The sequence below is a fragment of the Stegodyphus dumicola genome, chromosome 4 (assembly GCF_044657685.1).
Source record: "Stegodyphus dumicola isolate Sdum_Otavi_A_Nest chromosome 4, ASM4465768v1".
Taxonomy (NCBI): Eukaryota; Metazoa; Arthropoda; class Arachnida; order Araneae; family Eresidae; genus Stegodyphus; species Stegodyphus dumicola.
In genome coordinates, this window is record NC_140771.1 from 76,204,046 (window position 1) to 76,217,767 (window position 13,722).

The 13,722-nt window shown below is 29.5% G+C and overlaps 2 protein-coding genes across 6 annotated transcripts in view; one reads left to right on the forward strand and one right to left on the reverse strand.

Moving 5' to 3' along the window:
• Positions 1–3,152, forward strand: part of LOC118197811 (uncharacterized) — a 112,835-nt gene extending 109,683 nt beyond the window's left edge. The window contains exon 11 of the mRNA XM_035369350.2: positions 1,360–3,152. Within this exon, the coding sequence (XP_035225241.1) occupies positions 1,360–1,556 (197 nt within the window). The 3' untranslated portion in view covers positions 1,557–3,152. The remainder of the gene's footprint in view (positions 1–1,359) is intronic.
• Positions 3,153–6,094: 2,942 nt separating this feature from the next.
• LOC118188900 (tRNA (guanine-N(7)-)-methyltransferase) overlaps positions 6,095–13,722 on the reverse strand; it is a 60,459-nt gene continuing 52,831 nt past the window's right edge. For 3 of the 5 annotated variants that reach the window (XM_085815101.1, XM_085815103.1, XM_085815104.1), the window contains exon 6: positions 6,095–6,507. In XM_085815101.1, the coding sequence (XP_085671227.1) occupies positions 6,211–6,507 (297 nt within the window). In that variant the 3' untranslated portion in view covers positions 6,095–6,210. Of the gene's footprint in view, positions 6,508–9,204; positions 9,381–13,722 lie in introns of all 5 variants that reach the window. The other 2 variants (XR_015040695.1, XM_085815102.1) reach the window with 2 other exon arrangements.

The window sequence follows — 13,722 nt, forward strand, 5'->3', positions numbered from 1 at the left end:
ATTAATTGTAAAGAAACCGCAGTACTTAACTGACTATTGCGCAATTCAGGTTTGTATAAACTTCTGAATAGACCAGTCATTGTGATGGAAGCCAAAAAAAAAAAAAAAAAAAAAAAAAAAAAAAAAAAAAAGGGGATAATATTGGGTGTTTGATTTGAAAGTAATTAAAAAAAAATTCCTTGAATATGTAAAATTTTTTTGAAATGTATGATGACCATTTTGGTCCAGTACCTTTTGCCCTCTTTCTATTATCTCATGATTCCATGCTTATTACAAAAAGCTCATCCAAGTGATTTTTCACATCCCTTTGAAGTAAATGTTTTACCTCTTAAAAATTGTAAAACTGGAACAAGTATTAATCTGAGTGTGCCAGATCTGGAGAATATAGTGGGTGTGGCAGCATGTACTATGCAGGGTATAACTGCTTCTAATGTTTTACCAAACTTGTGCGAGGTCTAGCATTTTCGTTGTGAAAACACTGCACATTTTCTTTTGATCATTTCTTGCCCTTGCTTTTTGATGGTATCGCTCCTTTTGTCGAATTGATGTTAGTACACTTTCGAATCAGTTGGAATTGCCTGGTAAACGAAGATTCTAAGCAGCTTAGCCCGCAAAAAATCCCACGAAACAGAGAGCATCACTTTTTTATGAATATCGAATTCTGAAGTGCTTTAAGCTGGTTCATCTCTTCTATTCTGTGATCGCTCGCATCCGACATTTTTGTAAACAATCCATTTCTTCTCACCAGTTAAAGTTTCCTTCAAAAATTGATTATTTTCTGGACGTATGAGAAACAAATCACATACAATAGTGAATATGTGATATAAGAACACGTGATAACGATCGACCTTTATAATGAAACAATGTCATTTCACATGATCATAAATGAGATATTGCTGTTGAAATGAATTTTATGGTTTAAGTGCAAAGAACATGATATTTAATCAATAAAGGTAACACACAAAACATTAAAAAAAGGCCCCTTTGGACGTAATTTAAAATCTGAAACTTTTTTGATTTTTTTAAGACAAAGTTTTTTTTTTTTTTTTTTTTTGACTGTCCAGTATATTACAAAACAAAAGAAAAATTAGTTCTGTGTTTCTGTATTTAATATAAAATCTATGCAAATAAATTCTAACAATGCATGTGTACGAAAACAAATTTAAGTCACGGTGAAAATTGGATTAAATGTTTATTTTACATATCTTGCGTCATTTATTATAACTGCAATTTACTCAATTGTTCCTAAAAAATTTTACAATTTAAATGGTTCCGCAATGAGAAAATTCGAAAACACTAGTCTAGGGTACGAAATTCATATTTTAAAGGGAAAAAAATATATATATTTTGTTTTTACAGAAGAATCAAAGAAGGAAAGCAGCTGTGTGAACCTCGTCGGTCTTATTGTTGCATCCTCCATGTTTTTAGTCGCTCAACTACTATTAATTCTTGCATGGGCTATTATGTGGCAAAGGAGGAAAAGAAGCAAACTGGATGATGACTCTACAACCAGTACACGTTCGTTTGGATCACAGTATTTCATGGGCAGGCATTAATTTATTTATATTATTATTATCATTATTTTCAATTTCGCTGAAACGGGTGGCAAAAGCAAGATGACTTGCTGAAGAACACAGAGGAAAAAAATAAACTGCTTACCTGGAATTAATTTGTGTGGTTTTATGAACTAGGATCTATTAAATTGTTCTGTTGTTGTTTGCAAACTATCATCCTTTAATTATTATTATTTATAGCGAGTGATATTTGTTTTAAGTTATTGACATTTCACATTTCCTTCGCCTAATCAACTTAATTTGCCAAAGAATGGTGTTTTGAAGAAATACTTAAGTAACTTTTGTTTCTGTTTGTGATCGTATTTCACTCATCTGTTTGTTTATAATTTTCTAAACATGTTAATTGTTCGAATGTTTTATTTATATTTCAAGATTTGGTCCTAATATTTTGCTTGTATTAACATTCTGAGAAATTAAAAGAAGCTTGTAAAAGCAGCATTCAGAATTAATGATTTAGTTTAGAAATTTTAAATGCTTTTTTAAAGATTTATATACGTTACAAATCATACAAAACTGTGAACATTTATGTGGTTATTTATATTATTAGTGTATAGCAATAAATCTAGAACAACAAAAAGAACACTAGATAAAGAAGCTATCTTAACTTTTAAATGTATTAAATTCTGATAGTTTTATAATATTTTGTAAAACTTACTATAATGCTGAATGCTTATTAATACTTTACCACTTAGTATTAAACTCTGATAGTTTCATAATATTTTGTAATACTATAAATTCTAATTCTAAATACATAATAATACTTTGGAAAAGTTATAGTGTTTTACAATACTTGGTTCAAAATTAATGAATCAGATATTTATTCTATTCAAAGAAATGATTAGCAACCAATGAAAAGAAATGAACACATATTTGTAATTGTATTATTTTAAATTGTAGAGTGTATTAACATTTTAAGACTATTTTGTTTATTTTAATGCTGCTTAAATTTAAACAAACAACAATAAAAATAAAAGTTAATTACTTTTTATAATGATATATTTCAGAATGTTCTATTTTCTATCTTATTCTTACCAAATGGTGCATACATGAAACATGTACAACTGCAGTTTATTGCATAAACTGTTGAATAGTACTGGCATTTTTAATTATGTACATAGTCTATTTATTATTTCATGCACTCATTTTTCTAAATGGAGTTAGCAGGGGTATTTATGTAATGTATGTTTGTATTTATTATTGCTTGAGTATTTTTATTGTAAGGTTTCATGATTTGGGGTTATAATTCATTCTGATCATTCACTTTATTTATTTTCATAAGAAATCAGGATAAAAAATGTGAAATATTTAGGAATTTTGAGACCTGCTATATATTTTCAAATAAAATATTTATATCCTTCACAAAATATATAGCACGACTCAGAAGAACTGTGATTTGAGGTACAAGATAATTCTAATAAGACAAATATGTTATTTATTATATGATGGAATGTGCTTTGTAAATGGTATTCTTACCACTCAGGTTAGTTTATAAGGAAGCTTGCTTATGAGATTTAAGCGATATAATAAATTATATTTATCTTTTGTACAAAAATTTTGTAATAAAATATTTGAAATTTAGTTGGTTGTCTTATTCGAGAAATTCTTTATTGTGTGTTAATGCAAATTTACAGACATTTTAAAATGCTTGTTTTGATTAAAAAAATTATGAAATTTCCATACATGGAATATGACTTATTCCAATTTTATATTGTTCATCAAAAATTTACTGCACTCATTTTGCCTCTTATCTCTATACAGCAGTTTACATTTGTTTTCGGGCACTTGAAGTTTTCAGTTTTATTTGCAACAATCAATTAATAAAGATTAGTGAAATGAGTTTATTTTTTTCCCACTTATACTACTGATTCCCTTTCTTAAAACTTGCTTGTTTTTGAAAAAAAAAAAAAAAAAAAGTTAATCAAAATGTTTTGGTAAAAATATAATGCGTTAAAAAATTCTGAAAATGAACTTCGAAATCTGTTCGAACATTTTGAATAAATAGTCTATTTTGCATCAAAACACATATGTTAGAACAATGCTATATATAAATCTATAAATTTTGCCAATAGGCCCAGTAGAACGGGAGATATAGAACTGTCCCATTTTTTTTGGTGCAAGGTGCACATATTTATTTATAAACAGTATTTTTAAAAGTTCAGTTAAAAATTTATGATATATATAGAAAGTATCATTTTAATATCTACTGCTATAATTTAAATAAAGTACTGCTATAATTTAAATAAAGTAATTTTTCCACTTGATATTTAACATGTGTTCAGAGTAAGAATTGACCCCCCCCCCCCGGTTCCATATTTTGCAACAACAAGAATATAATCTGATCATTATTTTATTTATTTCATGTTATTTAATTTTGCTTTCCTTTTCATTGCATATGTATTAAAATCGCTCTTCATACCTAAATATACAAACAGAATTTTATTAACTTAATACATGTTTCGTTTAGATTTGCTATCACTCAGTATTTAAGAGGGTTATTTGAAAAGTATCAGAATATAATAAGAAATTATTATATTATATAATTATATTATGTAAGAATTATAGTATATTATATAAGAAATTATTATATTACGGAATATAATAAGAAATATAATAATTCCTGAACCCAATAGATGATGCTAAGCTGTCTATGCGGTATCGCATCTTTAATGACTACAAAGTGTGTCATAACAGAAAAGTTCGTATGCTGAAATGCAGACATACAATAAAACTTGCACTAAACGTGTTTAAGACTATATAAGGTTCCACCCATTGTGAAAATTGTTCCATAATTCACTTTTTGAATACAAGGTATATGTAACCATGCAAAATCCATAAGCCAATCTGTGAGATGTATGATGATACCGCTATAGGGAAGGAAAAGATTAGAAGATAGGTTTGATTGCTCAATGCAAGCAGAACAAACATACATGATAAGCAAGAAGCGACCGGCCATCTGTTGTGAATGATAAAATGATCTGTCAAAATGATGTAAAATTTGTGCAAACAGATGTTTCACGGTCTCCAATCTTTCCCTGGTGTTTTCTGAAGTTTTGCATACCTTCTGTATGAAGTTGCTACTGAAAAGTATGTGCTCAGCGAGTAATAAAAATCCTTACAGCATTTTCAGGAGCATAAAGGTATATGTTTTGCTCCTGCTTTGACCTTTCCGAACTAATAATGCTGAAAGTGGTAAATTGTGAAACCACACTGTCACTGGTGATGAGACTTGAATTTCCTATGTCATGCTGTCATTGAAAGAAATGACCCACAACGCTGACTCAGCAGAAATTCAAACAGACAATTTTCACAAGCAAAATAATGTGCACCATTTTCTAAGGCCGAAAAGACGTAATAATGTTGGATTTCACACTTGGAAATAAGCCCATTAATGTTGCTGCTTATGATGCAACATAAAAAAAATCTGCCATTCAAAACAAGAGACGTGGCTTGCTTAGTGACAGTGCCATTTTAGTGCACAAGAATGCCAGACTACATTTTACTCCTTAGTGACTCAAGATCTCATCGAGTCCTTTGGCTGGAAACAATGAATCATCCACTATACAGCCCTGACATAGCACCAAATGATTTTCACCTATTTTTGCACTTAAAGCAACTCTTGAGTGCCTAGTGTTTTGAGGATGTTGAAAATGTGAAAGATGCCATAATGCCATAACAACCCGTCAGACTTCACAGACAGCCACCTTTACGTTGCTGGAATGCAAAACCTTCTTTATCCATATAATAAATGCCTTAATGTGCTGGGTAACTAGTTGAAAAGTAGTGTAATGTTTGTAAATTATCATTAAATAAGTATTTCTGTCCACACTTGTTTGTTTTCTTTTACATAATAAGAGAATTTACTTTCTAAACAACTTTCATACTAGCATGTTATTTAAAATATTTTCATACAAGATGCATTATACTTCTGTTAGCAGATCATATTTTCAGTATGTAATGTTTGGATTTCCCATTTATTTAACGAATGGAAGGTTATAAAAACAAAGCGTATACTGACTAATTGCACAAATCTAGTTAATAAATACTGTTTAAACATAGCTCTTCAAGAGCATATCCAAAAACATCTGCCACTCAGAGGATTAAAATAAAAGTATTATTAAATCATTAAAATGATTAAAACTAATGGTAAATATGGCTATTTTGTCATCATATATTATATAAAACTTATATTTGGACTATTAAATATATAACTTAAACATATTTACATTTTAAGAAAATATTAAGATTGTAACTTTCCATATTTCAAAATTTCAATGTAAAAAAAAAAAAAAAAAGTGAAAATCAAGTAAAAGAAAATAATAATTAGTGGGATAATTAAATAATGATCTTAATTTAAGATAATTACTGCTCAAAGACATTTTTTTCCTCCTGAAACAATTAGACTAAATTTATGTTAATTTGTAATATTGTCTTAAATTAGCTGAGTTTTTAAAACTGAAATACCTTGCACTTCTTAAGTGATATTACTTCTATCATTCAAAATTGACAGAGATACTCTTAACTCCATCCACAAAAACATTTTAATATATTTGGCTTACATAATTTTCTTTTAATTTTAGAATGTATAAAGATAAGCAGTTATGCTCCATAAGTTATACAAAAATTGTTTTATTAGAGGCTAGCTTTTACATGAAGTATCTGAAACAATGGTTTGATTACTTTGGTTATTTGGAAAGCAGTTACTGACAGATTGGTTACATGAGGTAACTGAAACATTGCTTTCGTAACTGGAATATTGTTCCCTAGTATCTGGAACACTGATTATTTTATTTTCTGAAGAAAAAGGATCCTCTATTCTTTTATAAACAGCAAGAAATTTGTCACCCTTGTTCCTACTGACCTTTTTAGCCTCTTCAGAACTTTCATATATTTTCTCTATAACAGGATCACTTGCCTGAAAAATACAAATATTAATCTGAAATTCAAACATTAAACTGAATTAGGTAAAATAAATGCTAGGAAAAATTTTACAAGACGTGAAATAACAAAAAAATGCAAATACACTTCGGTATTTTCTACTATCCATAGGTAGGACTATAATTTAACATATGAAGTATTTTATACTGATCTGCAATGCCTTTGTGGTGGATTTGTTATGAAAAATTACCTCATATTTATATTAGAGATGGAACAAATAGAACCAAGAAATCTTCATGCAACCAATTTGTTCAGCTTCTTGGGATAATACCTAAGAGAGATTTTCCAGAATTGTCCCCCGAATTGTCGATTAATTAAAAAAATAATAATAAATATACCCTGTGTTTTAAGATAAATGGCTTTAATAAATTCTGAATGGTCTCTGGAAAAGAATTTCAAAAAAGAATACTGAATCATCCTATTATTTTGAAATGCACAATATGCTCTTAAACTAAATAAAAATGACTCATATCATTTGAAAATGGACAATATTCTTTTAAACCTAAAAGGTAATGAGCCGGCATACGATTTTGATGCACAGGATTCCCTAAATTTTACATAAAAACTAGTTACCATATCATTTTGAAATGCACCTACTACTGTTAAGCTTAAATCAAAATGAGTCATCATACTAATTTGAAATGCACATTATTGTTAGGCTTACTTGAAAATGCATCATCATACCATTTTGAAATGCACTAAGTCCTCTTAAGCCTAAATGAAAATCCTTTAGGATGGGGGAGGAGGAAATAATGAGCTTTGCTGATTTGCACACTGTTTGTCTCACAAACACAATGAAATTATATCAAAAATCTATCCAATCCATTTTGCAGATTTTTTGTCCATTATTTCCTCTAGTACTTGAAGATAATAAACTTGTGTGAGAAACTACACAAATTTTTCCAACACAAGTTCTTTTCCTATACAGAAACACACTTTTAATCTGGGAATAAAGTGCTAATTCATGTCTTCAAAAAGCAATCCTCCTACAACAGAAGAGAAGTTAAATATTAACTCCTGACTTAAAAAAAATTACCCCTAACATCATAAAGTAAATGGAAAGAAGTTAAATACTAATACATAACCTAAAAAAGGCCTTAATATCATAAAGCAAATGAAGTTAATACCAATTCATGCCTTCAAAAATGTTCACCAATAATCACAAATAATGGCACAGTGTCTCTCCAAAGTTCTAAGATATCTACTGGCTGGCTCTAGATTTTAAACGTAGTAATTCAGGGGCACTTTTATCAAAAATCAATATTAAGTCTAGTTTTAAAAGGAATTTATAGGAATACCAAAGACAAAATACTCTAATCTAACATCTCACCAGCATCATTCAAGCTAGACAAAAAAAGAAAAGAAAATTTTGTTTCACACTATGGCTACTTATAGTTTCCTAAATCAATACTACTTATAGTTTTCTGCTTTTTGTGTTGCCATTCAGATGTACAGAAAAGTGTCTATTCAAATTTGAACAGATACACAGTATTTCCAGAAATGTGTAAGCTAAAGCTAAAATTGCAGAACTGAAAAGCAGCAGCAACAGATGGCCCATGATGTCCAAGATTATGTGATTTTTTTGTGAGCTCACATAACCACTGATTTGATCACATATTCATTCTCTGCAGATTCTGCAAGTTATTGCTAATCGATTGTCATTTTACAACATATATTACTTTTCAAAAAAAATCTTCAAATTGTGTTGCTAATTTTTTCATTGTTTAATCCTTTGCACTCCAGCCTAGTGACTCATACATATATTACACCAACAACTCCAGCACTACATTAGTTACAAGTGTACATATATAATATAAAAAAATAAGGTTGTTGCAATGAAACAAAATATTTATTCCTAACTACATTATATAAAATGAGTTCAAGTTCATAAATATTCATTTAAATGTTGCATTATCGATGACAACAGAGTGCATCTACATGTCTTCTTTAAATTAATTATCAGATAATTTTTTTAAATTTCATTTAATTTGTTCATACTAATTGTTAACTACTTTCTCACATTTGGATTATTAACACTGTCGTATTAATTTTTTGGAAGTTTTTCCTTTTTTTTGGGGGGGGGGAGGGCGAGGGATCCATTGTGTCTTTAAACGCATTCCAGTTAATTTTTTGTTCTGATTGTTGAATACTTTTCACTTCATAAGATTCTGATTACTAATAAAAGCTACATTCATTCATTGTTAAATTTGTTCTTGCTGTTATTTAAAAAATCTGTTTCTTTGATTTTTAAATCATTTTGATTGTTTAGTTCTTTGCAATATTATAATCAGGAGACTGAATTTTACTTCTCTCTTTGAAAATCAAACATAAGACACACAGGTTACAACCAACTTGCTATCATTTTGCAACTGGGACAAAAATAGACTCAAAAACAAACCTTGCACAACAACAAAATCATGAATTAATTAAAATACGTAACTTTGTTTTACATTCTTTTTGCCATATTTTTACTTTTATTATTACGATTCTTACGTAACTGGCACACTTGTCAATAACACAAAACAATCTCTGGCCTGCAAGTTCAAAGAAAGATTTTAAATGGCCATCTACACAAAACAGAAGCAAATTTTACAACCTTTTGGTATTCATTTTTTAAATTAATGTATCACTGTTTTTTTTAAATACACATTAGTTGCCCAGACAGGCTAATAATTAACAATGTTGACTGGCATACCGAAAGGCCCGGAGTTTGAATCCCAGTATAGATGTTTGCAAATGTATAGTGTCAGTGTGGCATGGAGGCACTCAAAATACATGATGAGCCATAAGCCCTCTTGAATGGTTTGGTAACAGAGGACCAGAAGTGTAAGACCCTCAAATTCGTCCCACCCAGGATGTTCTCCTTCAAACCTGAAACAGAACTGAGCATTAGGGCTTAATTTCTAAAATCAGGAGTGCCGGAGCTCTATGGAAGGCCATCAGGAAGCAGGGAAAATTAATTAAATAAAATAACTAATAAAAAATGAGATGACTAATAATTAATATAATTAAATTAAAATTAAATAAAATATAATGGTATAAAAATTTAATAAATTATTAAAAGTATAATAAATAGTTACATAAAAGAAACAAAATATCGGGCCTCATCTGATTTGGAGCTCCACCTGGACTTAAATTTCATTCAAAAACCTAAGCAACAGCTTAGCTGGTCTCCAGCTGAATTCAAGCTCTGAATATACATATAACGTACTATTTCAGGAGATAAAAGAAACAAAAACCATTCTTTTCTCATAACATAGTGGAAAAACGTAAAACGATTAAAGCATCACTAATGAGCATATAGAGAATGCTAGAAACAATATGAGAGTAAGGAAAGAAATTTTAATGGAAAAGCATAGCTTTGAAAGCAAAGAGAGAAGAGTCCTAAGCTTCCTGACTGCAATGCCCTGCCTACATAATTCTAGCTGTCAAGCATATTATGACTGGGAAAAAAAATTTTCCCCCAAATCCAATCCATTAACAACATGAGAACAAATGTGAGGTTTGTACAAGTGACAATTTTTGTTCCCATATTTGGTTACATAGTTCAAGTCTACAGGAGCTTTGCTGTGTCACTAGAGTTGCATGTACCTGGCCAAGGTAATCCCTTTTAACACTTTCGGGAACAAAACATTTTACCCGAACTTTGCACTACCTGGAGAAAAAAACTTTTGGCATGTGGATGGGGATTTTCTTTCCTTACAAGTCTTAACACCTCTGTCCGTTTTTTCGTTTTTTTTTTTTTTTTTCCAGAGAAAGTAAGCATGTCTTCGGATGTTATAATCGATTCTTAATGCATATTTATTTTTAAAATAAATTTGCCCGCTGAAACAATCTCATTTACATAAAAGAAGTGCTGCAAGCCGCAGCCCTTTTATTTAGGGCTCCAGTTTGTTCCGACTAGAATCACAATTAACATTAGAAACTGAGAAGTACCGAAGCTGGACTCCGGCGCAATTTAAGCTCTGCTGAACAGTCATACTGTCACTGACATGGTGCTCAAGGAAAATGCCAATGACAGATGCACTCCTTGTTGCAATAAAATTTGTAAGCTTGTTTTGAATAGGTTAAACAAGTGAGATTAGCCAGCCACAACAACAACAAATATCTATTATCGATATTTCGAAGTTATATAGATCTCCTAAAATGAAATTATTAGCATAGAAAAGCAAAATATTATTGGCATATATATTAACGAAATCAATATAAGTGATTTTTAGAACTTTATATTGAATTTTTGCACACAATTTTAATAAGGAAAAAAGTGTAAAGAATGATTTCTTCTAATTTTAAAGATACAATGAGATAGATATTACTGTTTCAATTATAAACAACCATTCAATTATAACAGCTTTAAAATTTAGATTCTGCATTGCTTAGACAATGAGACAGGTGATATCAATTATTCTAAAAAATTTTTATTTAAAAATCAATCAAGAAGCTCTTGAAATAAACTTTGCTTATGCTTTAGAGAAATATTCTCATAAAATTAATTACTTCCTTGTACGAAGTAAAGGAGTATTGTAATCGTGAAAATTTTCAGGTATCATATTTCAATGAAAAATATCCATTTTAACCACTATTGAATGCAAGTTAATGATGTTTTTGTGTGACATCTGTACATAAGGACAGAACAAAGGACTCTTTTTTTCCAGAACGGGTTGCAAAAAGGATTTAAATTGGATTCAGAAGAGATTTTTTTAATGACATCAGTATGTACATACGAATGTATGTATATTCACGCATAACTCAAAAAACCAAAAGTGTAAATATATATACCCACACTGTGACTTAGCTCTGTAAGTTTGGTTTTCTTTACATGTTGGTAAACTGTTCATTTTTTGCCTTAAAAATAAGTGAATTATGTTATTTGCATCTTCTAGTTAAGGCTTTTATGCCTTTAGTTAACATGCATGCAATAGTTGTAGAATTATCAACAATTTAAAAGTTGAAACAGGCAAATCGATAAGATGCTCCTGATGAAGGGGGACCCAATTTGCCTTTGAAACCGATTGAGATTCTACAAAATCTATGCCGAATACAAGGTTGTCGATTTGCCTGTTTTATTTTCCATGTCGGCGTGTTTCTCTTACGTCTTAATTTAAAAGTTGCTTAAGTGCGGCTAAGCTTAATTTCTTTTACCATAGCAGCTGTATTTATTTACATATGAAACTTAGAAAATAGTGAATTAATTCAGCTTCTGCACCTTCAGTGTCTTTTTGACGAGTGGAACCATAAGTAAACTTTCAGTTTTGCAAACCAAAAAATCTGCCTCCTTGCCTGCTGGCCAATTGCTTATTTTTGCATAGAAACTCTAATTTTAATTGTAAAAAAATTTTTTAATTGTTTTAACTGCATTTGATGTTTTATATTTTCTATAGTTTTCAATTTTTAATAAAGATATTTTAAGGTTTTTATGTATTTTGCCTTGCCACAAAGTGAGAACTGAATTAATTGAATGAGAAATATATCTAATGAAATTTGAGGAAATAAATTTAAACAAAATGCAGCAAAAAATGCTTATAATTTAATATTCTGTACAAGAAAGTCATGAGGTGTCCACATCAGATTTTTTTATGTAGTTTCAATTCACATTTACATAACTTGTAATAAGCTTTTGTCTTTTTTTTTTTTTTTAATTCTTTCTTGTCAGTTTTCAAACCTGGGTATTTTAAACCAAGCACTTTGAAAGGTGGTAATGAATTTTTTTCACATTACTCATAATTCACAGTTTACAGCAGTTGTAATTTGACTTAAACTTTGGAATTCTACTCATAGATCACCAAAATAGTATTAAATCAAGCAAGCAATTATGGAACTTAAAATGCAAGTGACTAATGTTGAAAACTGAGTGCACATAGATATCACCCTCATGGCTTACAATAGCAGGATTGCCAACTTTTATTTTAAGTCTACATAAATCATTATTACTCATTATAAATTAATTTTAAGAAATGCATTATATTAACACATGCACATTCTACAATATATTATATTAATTTTTTTTTTATAGATGAACTAGAACAGAATTCTTCAAATCATACAGACAATAAATTTTAGAAGCACAAATTTTTCGAAAGTAAAAAATTTGGAAAAAAAAAATTAAGTAAATAAAATAAAGAGGTTTAAAGTATCAAGTTTAGTTTAAATTATTTCCGATGTTTCTAGACTAAAAATGTAAATAAAGAAAGACATATGGCTGTTCAACCCCTCCCCTTAAAAGAAAGGGAGATGGGGTTGTTAATAGACATTTTTAAGAAGTAAAACCGAAAGCTGTAAAGCTTTATTATGAAATAAAAAAATCTCTAAACTTTATTATTAGAGTTTAGCCTATTTTAGTATTAATAATTTTATTTATATTCTATTTATTGCTAATATTGATACAACACATATTAGTTCATTTAACCCTTCTCAAAAGTTTCCATTGTATGGTATCTATGGAGAAATCCAAGTCATACACATCAAATTTCAAAAACTGTGGAAATTCCAAAATGGATATTAATGCAAATTGCTTCAATAGATGACCTCCTATACTACTGTAAATATTATATTGCTTGAAATGTCAGTTGAAGTTTATATTGTTAGCTTTACAAATTGTTTGTTTAATGCAAGATGAGATTTCCCCAAACCGAACAAATTTTTGTGATGCAAAGTTACTTTACAATGCAATAATTTGATTATGAAGTCATCTTTTTCTGTTGATGATTGCAATACTTTACTCTTAAATTTACCCATTTTGTCCTGACTCAGAACAAACAGACACCCACTTTATTTTTTTTACGGTGAACACTTCTACTTTCTTGAAATTTTTTTATTACCTAGAGAAAAATTTTGTTGCTCTATAAACATCTGGAAATATGTCTTTAAATGCTTGTACATTTCTGTGAGAATGCATTGTGAAGTAACGCTCAGTCATTAAAAATTCATTCTGCTTAGGAAAAACTCATCTCTATGCTCACCTAAGAAATAGTTTTTAAAGCATAAACTAACAGCATACTTTTAACACAACCCCCTTAACAGAAGTTGCTAAATTTTCAGAATGTGACAAACTCTGGCAATCATTTTCAGTCAAGCAATGCTGCCTCTTTCCTATGCATTCTTTTTTGTTATATTCCAAGCTCCAGTGTCTTTTTTTTTTTTAAACAAACCGTGATATTTTTTGCCTTCAACTTTCTTTTAAAATAATAGCTTATGAAATTTGCCAGCAACGGAA